At 48.7% G+C, this 21,730-nt stretch overlaps 1 protein-coding gene across 3 annotated transcripts in view; it reads left to right on the top strand.

The window, feature by feature from the left end:
* The window catches only part of LOC138525698 (ICOS ligand-like), a 289,305-nt gene extending 268,461 nt beyond the window's left edge, over positions 1 to 20,844 (top strand). For 2 of the 3 annotated variants that reach the window (XM_069635795.1, XM_069635792.1), the window contains exons 5-6: positions 3,391 to 3,684; positions 20,143 to 20,844. In XM_069635795.1, the coding sequence (XP_069491896.1) occupies positions 3,391 to 3,684; positions 20,143 to 20,225 (377 nt within the window). In that variant the 3' untranslated portion in view covers positions 20,226 to 20,844. The remainder of the gene's footprint in view (positions 1 to 3,390; positions 3,685 to 20,142) is intronic. The other variant, XM_069635794.1, reaches the window with a different exon arrangement.
* The last annotated feature ends 886 nt before the right edge of the window (positions 20,845 to 21,730 follow it).

Raw genomic sequence — 21,730 nt, 5'->3', positions numbered from 1 at the left:
CTCAGTAGTACATCCTTGTAAAACCTCCCCTTTCCTTCTCCCCTGTTGACTAACTTAGTGCTCCTTCCAATCTGTTTGGTGATCTCAACCTTCTCGTAGGACTTCTCCAACTTCTTACTATTCTTCCTCTACCTTCCTCCTTCCAGTTCTTTCCATAATCTTCTGTTTCAAACCAGCATCCTCAGGTCCTCTCTAACCTTCTTCTCCAGTCTCAATTCAACCAACTTCACGCTCCCACCAACATCCTCCTTCAAAATCTGCTTCCGACTTCACTTCCTGCTTACCCTGTTACTTCCAAGTTTGCCTATAGAGGATATGACAAATTAAGAATATGAAGTAAGACTTCCTACTTGGCACCTATTTGCTGTACTTCTGCAGACTCTTCTTTGTTCTTGGGCATCTCGTCCGTGCCCCAAAGACTGGACTTGGTTTTCTCTCGTAGACTTGCCTTGCCTTGTCATCTTTTCATGCAGTTTAGTCCTGCATGAAGAGTTCATCTTATTTGGCAATAGTTTTTTTTGTTGTATTTGTTTTATTGATTTTTACAGATGCTTAAGTTGAAACATTACACAACATAATCATATGCAATATCAACAGCCGTCACGTTATAGCATGTCATAAACACTACCTCAAAGTACCTCTGCCCATTCCCTGCCCCACCCCCCCACTCCCAACCCCCGACCTTGCATGCCCCACAACTGTACTGTACACGCACTACATTCCAAACAGTAGGGAGCCACTTGCGCTCTTGAGAGGGTCAATTTGCCTCTACCTCTTCCGTGGCTGCCTTGGTGAACAGAGTTTGTAGCAAGACTTCCCATTCCATGATTCCTACCATGTCCGCTTCATGGTCACACCCCACCGCCCCTTTCCATGCCGCTATTTCCGCCGCCCCCCACTTATGCAGGACCCTCCACCATTCCTCTACTTCAGGGCCTTTGGACGATTTCCATGCCATGGCTTATTTGGCAATAGTTAGTCCCCTTGGGTTGGATCTTCTTCTTTTATTTCTTCCAGTTTTACCAACCTATTGCTCCATGTACATGTCAATGTTTGAAAATCTTTTTTTTCATATTAATTTCTTTTTTCACACACATGATCGAGAACAACAAACAGTGGGTACTCCATTTCAGAGGATCATAAACATTTTTCTACATGATTCTAAAATACACAACTATGAACTGAAATAATTAGTTCTACAAATATAAACACAGGAGTAGTATGGCTGTTATGCCCATAGCAAAAAATGGTTGACGCTGAAATCTGTACATTTTCATATATACAAAAGATTCTCTACTAGATTCTCTAATCCTTTTCTGAGCTCAAAGAACCTGCCAAAACTCACTGTTCTCCTTTTCTTGCAGCAACATTTTCAATTTAGCACTCAAGACTTTGATCAATTTTCATGGAACCAGGATTTGACATTTTTTATATGACCTAGTGAATGTTTCACAACTATCTATATATGCCTTTTTTTAACAAAAACTTTAATAACGGAAGACTTTCCTTTTGTCACCTCCGGGGGGCAGGGCAGGGGAGACAGGGGGGCGAATGGGTAAACGAATTTGAATGATTGTAAATTAAGAATGTCTTCAACATCAAGCACCTTTTGAAATGTTTTTATTACTTATACATCCACAACTCGCAAAGCCATTTTCTTCAGGGTGCATATATAACGGATACTGTACAGCAGTACAAGGAAATGCATTGTCTGGGGAGGAGTGGGGGGGCATGGGGGGGGGTGAATGAAAAGGTGAAGGATAACTGGTTCACAAACTATAGAATCAGGGAAGTTAATAAACGTCTTTCATGGAAATTGTTAAACTGTTGACATTTGTAGATATTTTCGGGTTACTTTAAAGTTAAGGCAGGTCCATTTCTGTCAAGTTCTGGGCATTAGGATGCTAGTAGCCTGGCACCTGCTCTTGTATTTTTTCAGAGTTTTTCTATACATTCTTTGCTGTGGATTATCTCCATATTGGAGGAGGTAGGTTTTGAGGAAGACTTTTTTTTTTTCCAGAAACTCTTCTGGGCGGTGCATGTAACGTCTAGTGGGATCCTTTTGTCAATAGGAAACTTCAGTGATTTTAATGCTCTCGTAATGTTCTCCTGTTTCCTTCAGACTAAGGTCTGGCAGCTCATTTGTAGCATCCTTGGGTTTCCTGTGACTTCTGTTCTTAATTTATCATTCCCGGCAGGGCTGTCCAACTCCAGGCCTCGAGGAGCGGAAACCTGATGGGTTTTCAGGATATTCCCCATTAATATTCATTAGCAAAAATGTGCATACATTTAGAATCATTGTGTGCAAATTGAGCCCATGAATATTAATGAGCTGCATCCTGAAAATCTAACAAGGATCCAGCCCTCGGGGCCTTGAGTTGGACAACCCTTTGCCAGATACCCCTGTGAACGTGCGCTCTGTAAATACACCCATTATGTTTTGTTGTAATTGGGCCACTTAGTAGGATTACATTTTGTGATTAATGGTGCCTTCCTCAGGGTTCCTGTATGTGAAGCTCTACTCTCTGATGTCACTGGGTCTCTTAGTGGAATTACATTCTGTGATTAATGGTACCTTCCTCAGGGTTCCTGTATGTGAAGCTCTACTCTCTGATGTCACTGGGTCTCTTAGTGGAATTACATTCTGTAATTAATGGTACCTTCCTCAGGTTTCCTGTGAGTGAAGCTCTACTCTCTGATGTCACTGGGTCTCTTAGTGGAATTAGATTCTGTGATTAATGGTACCTTCCTCAGGTTTCCTGTGAGTGAAGCTCTACTCTCTGATGTCACTGGGTCTCTTAGTGGAATTACATTCTGTGATTAATGGTACCTTCCTCAGGTTTCCTGTGAGTGAAGCTCTACTCTCTGATGTCACTGGGTCTCTTAGTGGAATTACATTCTGTGATTAATGGTACCTTCCTCAGGTTTGCTGTGAGTGAAGCTCTACTCTCTGATGTCACTGGGTCTCTTAGTGGGATTACATTTTGTGATTAATGGTAACTTCCTCAGATATCCTGTGAGTGAAGCTCTACTCTCTGATGTCACTGGGTCTCTTAGTGGGATTACATTTTGTGATTAATGGTACCTTCTTCAGGTTTCCTGTGAGTGATGCTCTACTCTCTGTCGTCACAGGGCCTCTTGGTGGCATTACATTTTGTGATTAATGGTACCTTCCTCAGGTTTCCTGTGAGTTTTGATCTTCTCTCTGACGTCATTAGGTCCCTTGGTAGAATGCCATCATACTTGTTTTCTTTGTCTCTGCGTCCCTAGGGCTGTGCCGCTCCTCGGCGATCCTACTACTGGCGCTTCTCCCTTTTCTTTTCGCTGTGAACAACCCATATTTTCATCTTGAGTTTATGAATTAATTGTGATTTCTGCTTGTTTTTCCAGCCCCTTATAATGAACCAACCATAGGAAGCAGTGAACTGTGCTCAGGCCAGGCCCGCACCCACACGTGCAATGCCACCGGGGGCTATCCGAAACCCCTCATCTACTGGACTGTTAATGATGAACCCATTCCTAATGACCTCTACAACGTGACAACAGAGAGCTTTCAGGATCCAATCGACCAGACGTATAGTGTGACCAGCAAAATGACCATGCAGGGCTCTGAACATGCCCTGATTGGATGCACAGTGGAAAACCAGCAGCTCGGACAGAACAAGTCTGCATCTGTCAAAAACTGTGAGTATCCTCAAAGACTTGCGCGTAAAATGATTTAAAACAAAATGTCCACTGTGCTGGCCCGATTAGGAAAGATTGACAAACCCTCAACTGGGAGAAAGTGTGGTCCTGGTTGCATTTTTGTCGAGCGGTAATATAGGTTTTCAAATGTTAATGCTCTGATAGTTTGTGGCAGAAAGAGGGACTATAGCACTGGGAGTAGAACAACCAAGGTCCTATTGAGGGTCAGGAGGGAGGAGGGCCATTAATGGTGTTTTGACTTGAACAAGTAAAAAAAAGCTGCTCTTATTGAACAAGACTAAATTCCCTAACCTATTACTCTATGGCAGTTTCTTTGTTTCACTCTTTCCATATCTGGTTTACCTACCTTATCCTTTAGGAGTTTCTAAACAAAGGCTCATCAGACTCTAATACAGAGCCCTCAGAAGCCCCCAAGACTATCAGATTACACCACATCCCCCATTTCTCCTATGTGCATAACCTTGCATAGCAGCGTGTCTAGTTGGTGACTGCAGGTTCCTAATTTCAGGGGGGAGCAGTCCTGCTGTATCCAAGGCTGTCCCTGCTAGCTACCCCTCTCCCTCCAAAGCTGTGCCTGCTAGCTACCCCTCTCACCCAAAAGTAAAACCCAGTGTAGACACCTGCATCTGGATATTGTTTCTATGCAAGAATGAATGGGGGGATACCAGTGTGAATATATGTTGGCATGGCCAGGATATGCAGGCCAGCAGCATTCCTGTCAAATTAGGACCAGCTTTTGAATGGTGTCGGGACTTCAACTTGATTCCACATCTGAGATTTTGCCTGGGTAGAACCCTGAAAAGGTTTGATGTGGCAGCCCCCACTGATTGGATGCTTGTCAAAATGCTTAGCATCACCTAATGCCACCCGCTAAGGGGGTATACCAACCTTCGGATGATAAACCCAGATGGAGGAGATGCAAACCAAACCAATCCCTGGTGAAGGGTCCCACAACATATGGGGGCTGAGCGGGGGATACAAAAGTTAAAAAATCAAGACTAGACTTCTTGACTTCCGCCTTAACATCAGAATGCACTTTGCCACAGCAGACTGAAAACGTGCAGAAAGCAACAGGCAAGTTCCAGGCCAGCAGCCGTCCTAACTGGGTAGGACCGGCCTGTGAATGGTACCTGGAATAGTCCGCTCTGCTGAACATCCTGGGTAGAGATCTTGAGTCACTCACTTGGGTCTGGAAGCATATCTCCTTTCGTCGTCCAGCGGGGACCGCAAGCAAGGCTATGTACATGCCTTAGGCAACAAGACAGCGACAAAATATAGCCTGACATTATTGTTGCAACTCAACGGCAGCCCCCCGAGAATTTCTGATTGACACCGGGGGAACTGTAAGTATGGTCAACGAGGCAACATACCAAGGACTAAAATACAAGAAGATGCTTCAACCAGCTGATATTGACATTTATCTGTACGGCGCAAACACACTGTTAAAATGTAAAGGTATGTTCAAAGGTACCTGCGCCTACAAAGACAAAATAGCTAAAATATTAATATACGTAATAGAAGGAGAGGGACCAGGTGGCAGCATGCTCAGCTTCAAGTCTGCTATACAAATGGGGCTAGTACACATCATGTACCAAACAATGACAGCATATACCACAAGCCCAAAAGACATGATGAAAAAACTCTTCCCAGATTTATTCAAAGGATTTGGCCGCCTTAAAGGAAAAAAAGTTAAATTGCATATCAATCGCGACAACAAGCCTGTGGCACAACATTACAGAGGAATACCCCTGAACATCCAGAAGTAAGTAGAGGACGAAATACAAGCTCTCCTGGATCAAGACATCATAGAGCATGCAACTGAGTCCACAACCTGGGTATCCCCTATTGTTCCAGTCCCGAAGAAGGAAAACAGGAAAAGCATCCGCATTTGCGTGGGCATGAGGGCTCCTAACATGGCCATTGAGAGGGAGAGAGGCATACTTCACCGAGAATAACGGACATGATGCACCTGCTACATGGAGCAAAAGTCTTCGCTCTCTCTCTGGGTCTGGTTCGCTCTCTCTCTCTGGGTCTGGTTCGCTCTCTCTCTCTGGGTCTGGTTTGCTCTCTCTCTCTGGGTCTGGTTCGCTCTCTATCTCTCTCTGGGTCTGGTTCGCTCTCTCTATATCTCTCTGGGTCTGGTCCACTCTCTCTCTCAGGCACTGATTCTCTCTCTCTCTCTTTCTCTCTCTCTCTCTCTCTCTCTCTAGCTCTGGTTCGCTCTCTCTCTCTCTCGGGCTCTGGTTCACTCTCTGGCTCTGGTTCGCTCTCTCTCTAGGGCTCTGGTTCGCTCTCTCTCTCTCGGGCTCTGGTTCGCTCTCTCTCGGGCTCTGGTTCACTCTCTCTCTCGGGCTCTGGTTCGCTCTCTCTATCTCTCAGGCTCTGGTTCGCTCTCTCTCTCTTGGGCTCTGGTTTGCTCTCTCTCTCTCTCGGGCTCTGGTTCACTCTCTCTCTCAGGCTCTGGTTCGCTCTCTCTCTCTCGGGCTCTGGTTCGCTCGCTCTCTCTCTCTGACTCTAGTTCGCTCTTTCTCTCTCAGACTCTGGTTCGCTCTCTCTCTCTCTCTCTCTCTCACTCTCTCTCTCGGACTCTGGTTCACTCTCTCTCTCGGACTCTGGTTCTCTCTCTCTGACTCTGGTTCTCTCTCTCGGACTCTGGATCGCTCTCACTCTCTTGGACTCTGGTTCACTCTCTCTCTCTCTCTCTCTCTCTGACTCTGGTTTGCTCTCTCTCACTGACTCTGGTTCACTCTTTCTCGACTCTGGTTCACTCTCTCTCTCTCTCGGACTCTGGTTCTCTCTCTCTCTCGGACTCTGGTTCTCTCTCTCGGACTCTGGTTCGCTCTCTCTCTCTCCCTCGGACTCTGGTTCGCTCGCGCTCTCTCTTGGATTGTGGTTCGCTCACGCTCTCTCTCGGGCTCTGGTTCGCTCGCACTCTCATTCGGGCTCTGGTTTGCTCGCACTTTCTCTCTGGCTCTGGTTCGCTCTGTCTCTCTGGCTCTGGTTCGCTCTCTCTCTTGGGCTCTGGTTCGCTCTCCCTCTGTGGTTCTGGTTCGCTCACTCTCTCTGGCTCTGGTTCGCTCTCTTGGGCTCTGGTTCGCTCTCTCTCTTGGGCTCTGGTTCTCTCTCTCTCTCTCTCGGCTCTGGTTCGCTCGCTCTCTCTGGCTTGCGCACTCTCTCTCTCTCGGGCTCTGGTTAGCTTGCGCTCTCTCTTGGACTCTGGTTTGCTCGCGCTCTCTCTCGAGCTCTGGTTAGCTTGTGCTCTCTCTCGGGCTCTGGTTAGCTTGTGCTCTCTCTCGGGCTCTGGATCCCATGCGCTCTCTCTTGGGCTCTGGTTTGCTTGCGCTCTCTCTTGGGCTCTGGTTTGCTTGTGCTCTCTCTCGGCATCTGGTTTGCTTGCACTCTCTCTCGGGCTCTGGTTTGCTTGCGCTCTCTCTCGGGCTCTGGTTTGCTTGCGCTCTCTCTCGGGCTCTGGTTCGCTTGGGCTATGGGGCTCTGGTTCGCTTGGGCTCTGGTTCCCAAACACATAGCGTCTCACAACCAAAAAAAAGACCACTAGTCCCCCCGACTAACTGGCAATATTACCCGAGGAGGGAGGGCATTACTGGTCGTATAATGCTCCCGGGGCTCCGTTAAAGCCCTTGCTTCGCTCTGGCTTCTAACTATGGCCCCATGGGCATTACCCAACCGGTAATGACCCATCCTCGGGTCATACTGCCTAAGTGATGCATGGGATATTTTTTGTTTGGTGGAAGATTTGGTGGAAGATTTTGCAGGGCTTTGAAATGCCAGGAAATCCTGTGCTCAGTTGAACATAACCAGCTGGCGAAGCCCCCATCTTTTAATTAGCAGATGTATACTGTTGGTATGAACACAACTCTGACACAAACCTGACAAATGATAGGTGTGTGGGGCTTAATCGCCTAGACCTCTGTCTCTGCTCTCCTTTGTCACACACCGGGTCGGTCATGCATGTGATCAAATATTCAGTGCTAATCCGCTGAAGTCCTGTTCTACAATTTCCTTTGTATGGTTTTAGCAGGACCAGGCCTTGTAATAAGGTGTTACAAACAAGCTATTAAAGTACCATTCCACAGATCATAGAACCTGGTAGCCCAGCAGTGGCTAAAGTCAGGCTGATTGATTGTGCTATTGGAATATAACTATTTGCACTTTAAAGAAGTGACTTGTTTGTCAGACTGCGTCGCATATCTTGTAAACTCGATCACGCCACTTAAAATCAAGTCTGCGCAATGCCACAAACTGCAAACTGTTTTCACGAGAACTGTAACATACATGGAGGTGCTCCTTCAATATTTCGTGACCGCAGATGTGAATAATCAAATTAGTTAATCTGAAGGCCAGAAAAATTTAACTCTGCTCTAAACATGTCAAGGTAATATTCCTCTATTATGTAAGACTTAAACACCCCTTAGGCCTTAGCCACATCCATAGTTCCTTTTCAGACCTTCATTGATATCTTTCTAGCAATTTTGTTCAGACACCATGCCTCCACTACATTCTGACTCAGTGTTTTCTCTGACCTTTCCTGGACAGATTTGGACACCGTAATCAATTCATCAAATGCTCGGTTTCACCACTAAACTGAGTCCGGAAAAATGTTTTTCTTAATTCCCATTTGGCCACTAGTGTGGTACCTGCACCTTGGAGAAGCTATTCGGCCCCCACTGAAAATGCCTTGGCTTCATCTGAGACCCTGGCAGTTTCATAACTTGATGTCTTACTTATATAAGCCAATTAAATAGGTCCTGTCTCAGCTTAAGACCTTTGTGGGGGGGCAACAAACTCTTAGACCAGCACAGTTGGGCTTCAGTCCTGGCAAGAGTTGATGACGACTTCTGTCTTTGATCTGCACCGAGTGATGTTGGATGGCAGGTCCTTATTTTTGATAAACCTCTATGTATGGTTTGGATGGAGGACTTTGGCCCCTGCCCCTTCCCAGCTCCTACCATGTATAGGGTTAAGTATCATAGTCTGATCTGTCACTAGTGCCCCAAGTGGCATTGGTGATACAAGTACTGCTTGTTCAAGCTGTTAAGACTTAAATTCTGCTCTCTTTGCCACATGGATTTAGCTCCAAACGATTTTATTTCTTCCTGTTGCCGATCAAACTATTGACCTGTCTGCAATGAGTGCAAAATACACCCACCTGAACTCTGTTCGGCCTCTACATGTTTTATCACCATCTCCTCTTCCCCCTTCTTTATCTTGGTCCCTTCCTCTGGTTCCCAATGGCACACATTATGTCCCTGTGCCTAGTGCATAGGGTGAATTAGCTGTTCCCAACTTTTTAAAAATCTAGCCTAAATACCATTTGCTATGGTCACTTGTAAGTCTTTGGATTCCCTACTTGAACACCTCCGGAATGAGAACCACCTCCTAAAATTCAGGAAGATGTTTAAGATTGCATTTTCCCCATGGTCGGATCCTTCCCGAACTCTATCCTCACATCCCCATACATGACTCTCCCATTCTCAGATTCTTCCTTAACTCTTGCCTCACATCTCTATACGTGACTCTTCCATGCTCTGACTCTTCCAACCTAACTCTTGCCTCGCATCCATACGCGACTCTCTGATTCTTCCCTAACTCTTGCAGTACTATGGAGTACTATGCAGTGCTAAGTTGCCTCTTTGGTGAATGGTGGCACTCTACAAATACACCCACAAATAACTGACATGCACGTCAATCAAACTAGAAATTGGTCGTTACTCTCTCCCTTATGTAATAGATCTAGGTAATGCAGCTCACTCTGTGAACTATAAACAATACAACACACGGCCAAATGTCCTCCTTCCGGGCCCGCCTACCTGCAAAGTAGCTCAGACTCTGGGCTCCAGATCACAAGCCCTGTAATCCTGCTTTGAGTCCTGCTGTGGGAGTAAGACAGGAACTATCCAAAGCATTTTATGTACTGCGACCCTTAAGTAATCATTTAAGCCACTGTTTAAAGTACAAAACTTTACTGATGCATGAGCATTCAGGACGTTTGCATTGCTAAATTAATAGTTACTCACCATAGTAACTAGTGTACTACTAGTCCATAGTCCCCTTGCCTCCATACTGCATGGGAGTCCCTTCCTAAGAACGGGAGACAGAACCTTTTCACCAGAAAAAACATCCCTTTTAAATTTAGAAGCACGTGGGGGGGGCGGGAGGGGGATGGTGTGGCCCTGGAGGCATGCGCTCCCCTGACTCGGCCCACTGGCGCCACTCCTCAGTCCTCATTGACGCGTCGACAATATTATCATTGCCTAATGACACCAGTATTATTGGGGGGGGGCATGATGGGACTTATGGAGGAAAGGGGACTATGGACTAGGAATATGTTAGTCACTATGGTGAGTAACTATTAATTACTCCTACGTCCCATCCCCTTTCCTCCATACTGCATGGGCGATTACAACTGAATGTAGCCCCAGGGTGGAGAGGAGACCCTCCTTAAGGAAACCGAATCCTTAGAACCGCCTGCCCAAAAGGCGCATCTGACTCAGAGCCGGCGTCCAAACAGTAGTGCTTACAGAAAGCTGAAGGGGCGGCCCAGGGGGCTGCCCTGCTGATGACCTGCCACGGGACCTGCCTCTGGAAAGCGACGGCCTTGGCCTTGGCTTTGACAGCGTGGGCGTGCATGTTAGCTGGAAGTGGTTTGTGCTGCCCCTCATTGGCCTCCTTGATAGCCGAAACCATCCACCTTGCTATAGAGGCCTTGGATGTCTGATAACTTGCCCTTGACTCCCTCAGAGGTGACAAACAGAGCATCTGACTTGCGGAAGCTCTTGGTCCTGTCCAGAAAGAATTTTGGAGCGCGTCTGACATCCAGATAGTGTAAGACCCTCTGAGCATCTTTCTTGGGATCGGCAAAAAACGTAGGTAAAACTATCTCCTCGTTTAGATGGAAAGCAGAGACTACCTTAGGTAGGAACGCGGGGTGCGTTCTCAGGACCACCTTATCTTTGTGAAAAGTATTATAGGGTTCTGATGCCACCAGAGCCTGGATCTCGCTGACTGAGAGCAGAGGTGAGACCCACCAACAAAGCTGTTTTAATTGTGGCCAATCTGATGTACGCGGACACCATTGGTTCGAACGGTTTCTGCGCCAGGGCGCCCAACACTACATTGAGATCCCTCACTGGGTGTGGTTTCTTGATGGGCGGGCAGAGCCTGGTGTGGCCCGCCAGATGCCGCTTAACCACCGGGTTGGAGGAGGAGAAGACCTCCCCCTCAGAATTCCTGTAGGCCCCTATGGCTGCAAGTAGGTGCAGCAGGTGTCTATTTGCACCCCTGAGTGAGCAAGGTGTTCCGAGAATGAGAGCACATCGTCCAATGTGCAAGTAAGGTGTCAACCTCCTTAGAGTCCGCCCAGTGACAGAACCTGATCCATTTACTCTTGTACTGGCTCCTAGTAGCCTTGCTCCTAGCGCCTTGAATGATGTCCAGGTTAGCCTGAGACATGCTAAGATGCTTCTGCGTGACCTGCACAGGAATCACGCTGAGAGGGTTAATTTCTATGGAGCGGGGTATATGACCCTGCCCCCCTGCTGCGAGAGGAGGTGAGCTGGCCCAGCGGCAGGTGAACGGGCGTCCTGTCCGAGAGGCTGAGGAGCTCGGAGAACCAAGGTCTTGCCGGCCACCACAGAGCTATCGGAATGACGCAGAGGTGACACGATTCTCTTATCTTGCAGATCACCCTGTGGATCAGGGGTGTGGGCGGGAATGCATACACTGTCATACCATTCCACTGTATCTGGAATGCGTCACCCAGCGAGCCGGGGCCTTTCCCTGCCAGGATGCAAACTGTTGGCCTTCCTGTTGGACCAGGAGGCAAAGAGGTCCACCGGAGAAGGCCCCCATCTGCTGAAGACCCCAAGCAGGAACTGATAGTTCAATTGCCATTTGCAATTGTCCACTCCCAGTCTGCTGAGCCTGCCCGCTTACAGGTTGGACTCCCCCAGAAGGTGGATCGCAGTCAGGTTGATGTTTTTCTCCAGCGCCCATTCCCACATTCTGACGGCTAGGCTGCACAGCGGAGGGGACCTGGTGCCACCCTGCTTGTTCACATAATACATGCTGGAGTTGTCCGTCTGGATGAGGATGACCTTGCCCCTAATGAGCAGATGGAAAGCCTTGAGAGCTAGCCAGATAGCCTTCAGCTCCAGCCAGTTGATATGAGATTCCTGCTCCTGCTGGGATCAGACTCCATGGACACTGTGGTTGTCCAGCATAGCCCCCCAGCCTTCCAGGGAGGAATCCATGGTGATGGTGACCTGAGGGGGTGCCTGCCAGTCCGCAGGTTGCAGTCCCTGGACCACCAGTTGAGGTCCGTGTTGAGAGACGTAGGAATGCTGACAAGCTCTGTTTGGGAGCCCTGCTCCTGATTCCATGAGGCTGCAAAGTGCAGCTGTAATCTCATCATCTTGAGTCTCGTGTGGGGGACGGCCAGTAGGACCACCGCCATGATCCCCCGTAAATGCTGGAACCACCAGGCCGAGGTCACCTCTCGGCTGAGGAAGTGACTTACGGCCCTCTTGATGGCCCTGATCTTGTCTTCCAAGGGGAAAACTCTCTCGGAGCTTGTGTCCCATGTGAGGCCCTGAAAGGTCAGGCTCTGAGTAGGCTGCAGCTGAGACTTCTTGAGGTTGATAAAAAATCCCAGCTCGTGGAGAGTGGTAATAAGAGCAGAGGAAGTGAGATGCACCGCCTCCGGAGATCTCGCCCTGATGAACCAGTTGTCCAGGTATGGGTAGACGTGGTGGCCCTGAGGAGGGCCGGCACTGCATTCATTAGTTGGGTAAACACCCTGGAGGCTGAGTTGTGGCTGAAGGGTAGAACCTTGTATTGGAAATGGCAGCCCATGATCCTGAACCGCAGAAAGGATCAATGAGGCAGCCAAATAGAGACGTGTAGCTAAGCGTCCTTCAGATCCAGGGAACACATCCAGTCTCCCCTTCCCAGTGTCTCTGCTATGAGTGCTGGCGTAACCATCTTGAATTTTTGAAGAGGGAGGTAGAGGTTGAGGGTGGGGAGGTCCAACACAACTCTCAGGCCAGCCTGGTTCTTCTTTTGTATGGCAAAAATCCTGGAGTAGAAGCCCAAGCCTCCCATGGAGGCTGGAACTTCTTTCACTGCCTGGCTGTTGACGAGTGACCGAATTTCTGCCAACAGAGTTGCTGTCCCAATCTGTGGGAGTGGAGGGGACGAGGGAGGAGAGGGAGGAATTGGTAGACGGTACCCCGTGGATACTACTGTGCGTGAAGAGCAAGCCCCCTCCCACCGGAGACACATGGACCCGAAGGGACACGTCATGCCTTCTTTCCCTCTGAGGCTGTTGCGGAGGAGGGGGACTGAAAAAAGCCCTTGCACTGCCCTTTTGTTGTTTATGCCGGTGCTGACTCAGAGAACAGTCAGGCTGCCTAGACCTCTGTTCTTGGAAGCCCTGGAACCTGCCGAACGCCCACCCCTTATTGGAGCGTTGATGCAACTGGGTGTACAGGGTGTTGATGCATCTTCCTAAGGATAGATAAAGACTTTGCAGTTTGGGAACTGTTTTCTTTTTATCTCGCTCCTCATCTGTGGTGGAGTGAAAGTGGTCACCACCCTCTAATTGATGGTCCAATATGCATTCCTGGATGTCTGGGTTGAACTTAGTAGCCCGAAGCCAGGCAGTCCTTCTAATGTCCGTGGCGATAAATATGGCCCGGCCAGAGGTGTCAATGTGCGTCACGGTGGACTCCATGATGTCTTGTGCCACCAATTTATCCTCTGACAGTCCCGCCTTGAAACGTGCCTGGCTCTGCATGGGAAGTTCTGGAAGGAAGTCAGCTATTACCTACCAAAGCCTCTGGTTAACGGCTGCCACCATGGCATCTGCGTTGGATTGACGAAGGTGCAGTGAAGCGTTGGAATAAAGCTTCTTTCCGTAAGCCTCCAAGATCTTCTCCTCCTTGCCTAACAGCGCCGAGGACAAGGTGGCCGAGGACGACTGAGGATTTGAATAGAGTGACCCTGCAGCGATCACCGAAGAGTGCGGTTGAGGGTGTGCCGACAGTAAGAGTGGATCCCCCTCCATTTGCCTATACTTGCCGTTGAGGTGCCGATTGACAGGCTGGGCTGAGTGGGTCTTAAGCCACCCCTTTTTGGCCAAGGCGACAATGTCCTTCTGCATCGGGATCCCCGTTTTAGCCACAGGGCGTAAAGTGAGGACCTCAGACAGGAACCCCGCCTCTGGTTGTTTGACTTCGGGTTGAGGAAGCCCCAAGTACTCTGCCAAACCTGCACGTTGTTCGTGGAAGGCCTTGGCTGATGACGCCGTGTCAGGGTCCTCTTCCTCGTCAGTGTCCACCATGATGTCCGGCTAGTCCGGAGCGGTGGAGGAGTGCTGGGCACCGAGGGCTGCGGTGTCGGGACTGGAGCCTGAGGCTGCAGCTGAGGCTTGTGTGGAACCGCCTGAACTGTGGGCGGCAGGGTAGCCGGAATCGAAGGAGACAGCAAAGGGCAGCAGGATCTGCACCGGGGCCTGCTGCGCTGGAGCCATGGAGGAATGACTATAGGCGCAGGCAGAGGGGCCGCAGGGGCCAGAGGGAACATGTCCCTGATCACATCCTGAAGGATGGCCCCCCCATCTGAGGAGATCTCATGAGAGGGAGGAACCTTTCAAAGAACCTGTCCTCTCAGGCCGGTGGGGTGGCAGGTGATGTTGACGGGGTAGTGGGTGGGTGCTGGGGCCGGTGCATACTCTATGTAGCTTGTTGCGGGGTAAGCCTGCCCTGCGATGCTGATGGATAAGCTGTAGGCCACGTACCTGGTTGACACCAGTTGTCATGATCTCTGCTTCCAAAAGGTCAGGACTTACCCAACTCCCTTGGAAGCAGACCCATAACCCAGGTTCCGAGTGCCAACCAGTCCCAATTGGGACCTTTTGGACCCTGTCCTGGCGCCAGTGGCACCAGGCTCATAAATATGCCCAGTCCCAGCGCTGGAAGTGCCGGGCTCATAATGCTTGGATGGACTTACCTGCAGCAGACCATGCTGCTTACTTACCTGCCAGTTGAGCCTCTAATCCTCTTCTGTTTGGGACTACTTTTCCTGTTGGGTGGGGCAGGAGCCACTCCCTAGGTTCAGAACACTGGAACTCTTCTGGAAAGCAGGAACTCTTTTCTTACCTAGGCGAGGCTGTGGAAGGAGACACCTAAGCACTACAGGAGGCTATTTAAACCACACCCGATGGATGAATCTTGCTTTGCGTTATTCTGCATCCTCTGCAGCAGAACGCTCATCGTGTCTTCTGCATCTGATCCTGGGCCTAAGGGAAAAAGGCTTACCATCCTGAATCCAGTCTTCAGCAACACCTATAAAGACAAGAAAGAACAGGTTAGCATTACGGTCTTCAGTGACAGCGCTTCTCTTACCTGGTCCATCAGCTGTCACCAACGCCTCGCGCTGCATTCCGGCATCTGAAAGACAAAGGCTTACCTACTCTTCGCGTGCTCCGGAGGTCTTCGCACTGCATTCCGGCATCTGAAAGACAAAAGCTTACCAACTCTTTGCACGCTCCGGAGGCCTTCGGCGCTGCATCCCGCATCTGAAAGACAAAAGAAGGTGCATTTAAAGACATTGGGTAACTTTATTACTCACGTGCCATTACTCCTTCCCACGCCGAACCCAGTGGGTATTCCGGCACCCTTCAGCAGCTCTGAACTTGTACCTGCAAGATAAAAGGACAGTTAGTGCGCATCGTGAAGCAGGCAACAAGCGCTTACTTACGTGCTTCCAGGCGCTTCTATTCCTCACACGGGTTCCATCCTCAACTCACTTCAGCCCGTCATCCGCCATCGCCGGAACCCTGCAAAACAAGAGACATCATTACAAAAGACTTTTAAAGACATTTGAAATACTCGGAACTTACCGTTCGTGCAGTAAACGACGGACAGCAGTCCTCTGAGGTCAAGAGGCCTGCACCCTTATCCAGTGAAGAAACTGGTTACGGCACCCTGCCCCGAGGCAGATGGAGAGCACAGCGTTCACTTACCTAAGGTGAGAGCGTTAACCTTTGGGGTTCTACAGGAGAAGAGAAGGGGAAGAAGAGAGAGACACCCAATAACCCCAGTTCATTAATCCCATATTTTCTATCTGCAGACATCTTACTCTTCGAGTCAGACATACAGTGCACAGAGGTCCAGCCCAAAGAGCCAACCGTGTGTTACACATCACCTTTGAAGATACGGTATTCGCCCAGTCAAGACCGGCGCCTCTGCGGGAATCAGGTGAGCGTTACACCAGTCCCACCTTGCAACTCGTTCTCTCACCTGCTCTGTTCCAAGGGGCGGTATGGGACGAGCGGCCATTTTTTCTGGCAAAGCAGCCATCTTGTTGATGTGCCTCCTCCAGGACTCTTGGCCGTGGAGCATGAGACCTACCCTGCACCTCAGGACAGGGCCTGGTAGGCGTGTTGCCGTCGGCAGTATCACTGGTAGTGCTGCGTGCAGGCGCCCCCTCAGACATCTGGCCGGTACTAGGGCATAGCCCCTCAGGTGTACACCAGGATAAAGAACCTTGCGGTCCCTCAGCACTGTCTCAGAAGGATATAATGATCCCTCGGCCTGGCGGCTGGTAGCTGAAATAGCCTCGGTACCAGTGCCAGAAAGGGTTCTCCCGCTCGGGCGTTTCTTTAGGAAGGAGTCGCCCTTGCAGAGTGCGATTGGAAAAAAGCGGTCATACCTTGGGCCTTGAGTTGTCGGACGAAGTCCTTCAAGTCCTCTGGAGGCGACTTCTCGAAGAGCTCCCTCCACCAAGCTAGCCTGTTCTTCAGAGCGCGCAGTGTACAACCCTCCCAGCCGTGGTCGGTGCCAAGGCTGCACAGGCAATGAGCATGGGGATCAGATGTAGGGAAGAGCCCATCGCAGGCTGGACACCTGCTGAAGCCTGTTGATGTCGACATGCGCCAGGGAGGAGCATGGCGCCAGAGGACCGAGTACCTGATTGATAAAAAGAAGACAAAAAGACAAGAGAAAGTATCCGGGGAAGAGCATGTGGTATTACAAGGCCGAAGCCATACCCAGGAGCGCTGGTGAAATCGTCCCGTATCCGTCGACATGGAAAAAGGGACTGAGGAGAGGCACTTGTGGGCGCGAGTCTGGGGGGCGCATGTTCCCAGGGATGTGCCCCTGGCGCCTCTAAATCTTAAGGGGAAGAAGTTTTTTTCTAGCCAGAAAATCTTCGTCCGTCACCAAACATGAACTAGCTTTCTATTGTTAAGCTGGTTGATGACACTGACAACAAATAGGACTAGCTAGTGCTCCCCTGTACGCACTGTGAGAAACCTGAAGGTGTCTCCCTAGCTAGTCCCCAGGGATCTGTCATCCAGGTGGCCAGGATACGGCCATCGCTGTTGGATCCAGTTCCTGGGGGTGGACCAGTGAGGGAGGATCACCTGGATGGGGGGTCCTTAGGGAGTGGGACACCAATGGGTGAGACGCGGTATCCCCCTTCCTTCAACACCTTTTCCCCATCCTACCACGTAGAATATTCCAAAACACTGCCCCCCTTTTCCGACCCAAACACTTTCACAACACCAAAGACAACTCACTAACACTAGAGCTGTTTACTGGACATGTCCCAATAAAAAGGTCAGGCAGTTGACCAGAATCACACACACCTGACAGCCCTTTTCCTTCCCCACAGGGATAAAAGGTGTAGCACGAGAGCACAGGTTGAGCAAGGTAGACTGCACGAAGTGAAAGCTAAGTTAGCACGACAGTTCAAGAGGAGGAGAATGACGGCGCATACCGAGAGGTTGTCGAGGAGAGAAGCAACCTTGCCCTTTCTGACCAAGGCCTTTGGAACCTCCGCAGAAGGAATTATAAGACCGATAACAATAGCCAGTGTGTGTTGCAGCAGATGTCAACAGTACCGGAGATGCTCCTCTGCTGATTACCAAGCCAGGGAGAGACACTTGTCTCTGTGGTACCAACCTTGACTACAAAGACAAAAAAAGCCAAGCGGTACATCACAGCCGATGAGTCGAGGGGAGAGTCGATAAGAAACCGAACTGTGTTGAACGAAGAGTAGCAAACGGCTAATTTGAACTGTGAAAGGCTTAAAGAGTTATTAATGGAAAAGGAGAAAACCAGCAACAGAGGAGTCTGGCGCCACGTCAGTGCTCACGCAGGAAACTCTGGGCAATTACCCAACGAATGAAACTACCGTAACCAGAAGGCCTTAGGAAAAGGCAAAAGAGTGTCAAAGTGATCATACAGGGTTATTGTAAAAACGTCAGTACAGTCGAAAGTCTTTGGCGACAGATTGCTGTGAAGCGAAGGGAAGTGAGTCCTGCATGACAAGACATGAATGAGAAGATATGAATGACAAGATTGGCAAGAGTGAACCTGAAGGAGAGAGCTCGATTAAAAGGGGGTGAAGTCTGAGTTCCGAAAAACAGTAAGTTGGCAAGAGTAAACCCGGCAGAGGGATGCTAACAGTCTGAGGAGCTGTTTAAAAAGACATTAAGATTTGTGAGTCCAAGAAGGATTGTAAGACCAGGGGAAGTGGATTGTCCCCCTTGGCATTTGGATCTGATCCTGACCGAGGGAGATCTAGGGGTGAAAAGTCATCACCCAAAGTCCATTTGGAAAATAACTTTTTGTTTTTCTGTTTTGTTGAACACATCAGGCCCTCAATGGCAAGAGACTTTTGATTGACAGGAGACTTAACCATCAAAGCTTGTGCTAAGAAAGCTAGAGTGCGCGGTGTGCTCAGGAGATCCACCTTGTCTCCTGCTCAAAACGTGGGGAAGGAGGACCCCTGGCAAACACATTCTGACTTATTATTCGTGAACACTTCTTTCTTTATTGAAAACCCTATCCCACACTCTTTCTGTAATTAGTTGTAAGCATTTGGCAGTATTTTCTTTTTAGTATAGACCTTTTACTTTGATTAGACGCCACAAGGATTGACTTATTTTCATTTTATGGTCGACACTTGCTCCCAGCCTAGATTTAGGTTTAGGTTAGACGTTTTTCCACCCTGCATTTACAGTTTAATAAACACCCTTGAACTGTGATCACTTGTGTCTGTCTTTACTGTTGCCACCATGAGTTCCTTACAGCACCCCCAAAAGCACAGAGGTACCTCTCTGTTCTCATTAGTTAATAAACCTTTTGAGGACCAGAGACTGTAGGAAGGTCACCCTTAATATCCATTCCCAAACAGAGTTAATGTCACATAAATGTGTTTCATTGGCTCCTGGCAGCTGTTTGTGTCAAGATGACCAGGCTTTTCTAGGTGACAAGCAGGAGCAAAATAGCAATTCTCAACCCTGTGACCAATGATTTTTGTGCTAAATACATTCTAATTAGATCAATCACAAACTCTCCTGTGGTTTATTGGATCCCTGCTGTTCATGTATTGCTTCAGGGATTTGCTTCAAATGCTCTTATGCTTCTCCTAGAGGGACTACTTTAATCCTTCATTTGTCTGTTGCCTTGAGATGGTTGTTTGGTTCCTGAAATGCTCTTTGCTTTCTGTCTTGTCCATCACTGACTCTCTGTTACATATCGACCCTGAGTTGCTCTTGTGGGTCCTATTGCCTTCTTTCATGGAGTTCCTTGCGTTTCCCACAGGTTTTTTTGGTGTGTGCATTTTTCACCACAATGTAGATGGGGATTGGGTTAGGGTATAAAATAAGTTTTGTGGTGGGAGAGGGGGAACCCGCTGAGGGTGGTCTGGTATTAAGTTAAATGATTGTTTTATTAAAAACGATTAAAAAAAAAGATCGATTTAGAAAGACTGCCCTGTGACACAGAGCAATCTTTCTAAATTGAACTGTCATGCCCCTGCTGCACACGAGTGCATGCAGGGGCTGACTGGCACGTCATGACCAGGAGTAGAGGGGGGGTGGGGGGTGGCGGGTGTGTGTGTGTGTGTGTGTGTGAGACAGAGTTGTGCTCGGAAGGGCGGTTTGGGGGGGTTTATCCCCCTGATTAAGACTTCAACCAGCGAGAGAGGGTGGGAATGATCTTGCGAGGGGCGGGTGGGCGCATTAAGTCACATTTCAGGATTTTTTAAGAAGACACAAAAATGGCAAAAAAGAAATTCTTTTTTTGTGTTCGGTCTTTAAAATGCAGAAATAGGACATAGAACTGGTGGTCTGCATGGACACCCCCTTCCCCCCACAAAGCCTCCCACCCGCATTAATTTGCAGTGAAAATCAAAATAGATTTGATGTAATCACGTAGATACTCCTTCAGGACCTTGACTTCACCATGAGTGTCTCACTTTGTCCCTCAGAACCTCAACCCTGTGGGAGAAGCCGTGTCTGTCTGTAGGCCTTTTCTTGACCATTGCCTACGAGTTGATTTTGTAGATCCCCAGGTTGTTCCCCACTGTTCCCTTCTGCACAATATTTATGCATACATTTTATTTCAGGCCAAAGGAGCGGCAGTCAGGCCCTCAGTGTCTCTGCAGCATCTGTATTTCTGCTGGAAGTGTGGCTTGTCTGGAAGGTTTAAACACCGGGTTTGCACCCTGAACTCTGAGGGTAAGTCCCCTTTGGAGGCATTATCTGACATCTGCCACCAAGCTATAAACGGAAGAAGAAGGTGCTTGTTTAGTGAAAGCTGTACTGTTTTTCTGCAGGTAAACTGTGCCCACAGCCATTACAGAAGATTCAACCAATGAAATGAGGAAAGCTCTTGTGAGCATTGTCCTTCCAGAGTCATTCGGCCGTCCACCTTCAGAGCAGATGACTTTGCACGAAACCAGGAATCATTGTCACCTAGAATTGTAAAGATCTGAATAATCATCTTGTTGCTGGACCAGTAGCAGTCAGGTTGGGGAGAACATTTATGGAACTGCTGTACCCCACACCTGAGGCCAAACTTAAAGAAGAAGTGGTCCTGTGACCAGCGGAGGATCGGCCAAAATGGTTGGTTGGACGAGAACGGAGAACGCATGTAATATGTCATAAGGGTTAGTGAGAGTTTCAGCACTCTGCAAGATCTTTGGAAGGTACATTTCAATGAAACTGTGAAGCAGAATAAGTGCCTCGTGGTGAAAGCTTGGCTCTAGTGGGAGCTATTTTCTATGATCATGTCAAAACTGAATTGGGAAGAAGTCTTGTTGAATGTTGCTCTTAAGAACTTCTTGTGTTTCCCTGCTGCTTGGTACATTTCTGTGTTTCCACTGTGTGGTCAAAGAATATGGTGAAGATGGGTTGCATGCCCTTGCATAGTCCTTTTGGATGCACCCAATCCATGACCACCATTTTAAAAAGCATTGTTTAGGCAAATAGGCCAGGCTTGCAAATGCTGAGGGTACTATTTAATTTATTTATTTCATTTGTTGTATATCTCCCAGGAAAACACTTAGACTCTGCACTTGCAAAGCCATTCCTATTGCTGTACCGGCTGTTGTATGGCCGGCTTTTGGGCTGGGCTCTTTTAACAGTAGGCACAGTACTGTGATTTGCGGTCTCTGGGTCGGTCTGGCCTGGTCCAATTGATGATACTTCAACAAATGTGTCCCATTTCTTTCCCCATCTGCCTCTGGGGGCACTCTCTAACCCCCTACCTTCCTGCTCCCCCAACCCCATATCTTACTGTCAGGGCTTCAGTGCTTTCTTGTATACAAAAAATAATCTTATTCATGAACATTCGAATAGCAGCTTAAGGGCTAATATCAGTTGTTATTACTTTTGAATAAGAAAAGAAACCATGGTTTGAATGCTTATATCCTAGCCAGACCGCATTGAGGTTGACCTTCTGGTTACTCGGTGTGTGGACATCTACAAACATGTTTTTTAATGTTACATTATCTCATAAAGCTAAAATCCACAAAGCTTTGGTGGGGGGGGGGCGGCGCTAGAGAGCCCACAGCAGAAATGGCAGTGTCTGTGTGAGCTCTCCGTATACTGGCTGCAGAGGAGGATAAACCCCAACCCTTTGGGGCCAAAAAGAGCAGAAGCTTGGTGGGAAGAGCTGCGGGAGTCCCAAGAAAGCAGTGGAAGGGGTCTGGG

Source organism: Ambystoma mexicanum, chromosome 7p, assembly GCF_040938575.1.
Source record: "Ambystoma mexicanum isolate Mex_15411 chromosome 7p, UKY_AmexF1_1, whole genome shotgun sequence".
In the NCBI taxonomy this organism is placed as follows: domain Eukaryota; kingdom Metazoa; phylum Chordata; class Amphibia; order Caudata; family Ambystomatidae; genus Ambystoma; species Ambystoma mexicanum.
Note: the sequence above shows the minus strand (reverse complement) of the source record. Positions and strands in the feature narration are given on the sequence as shown.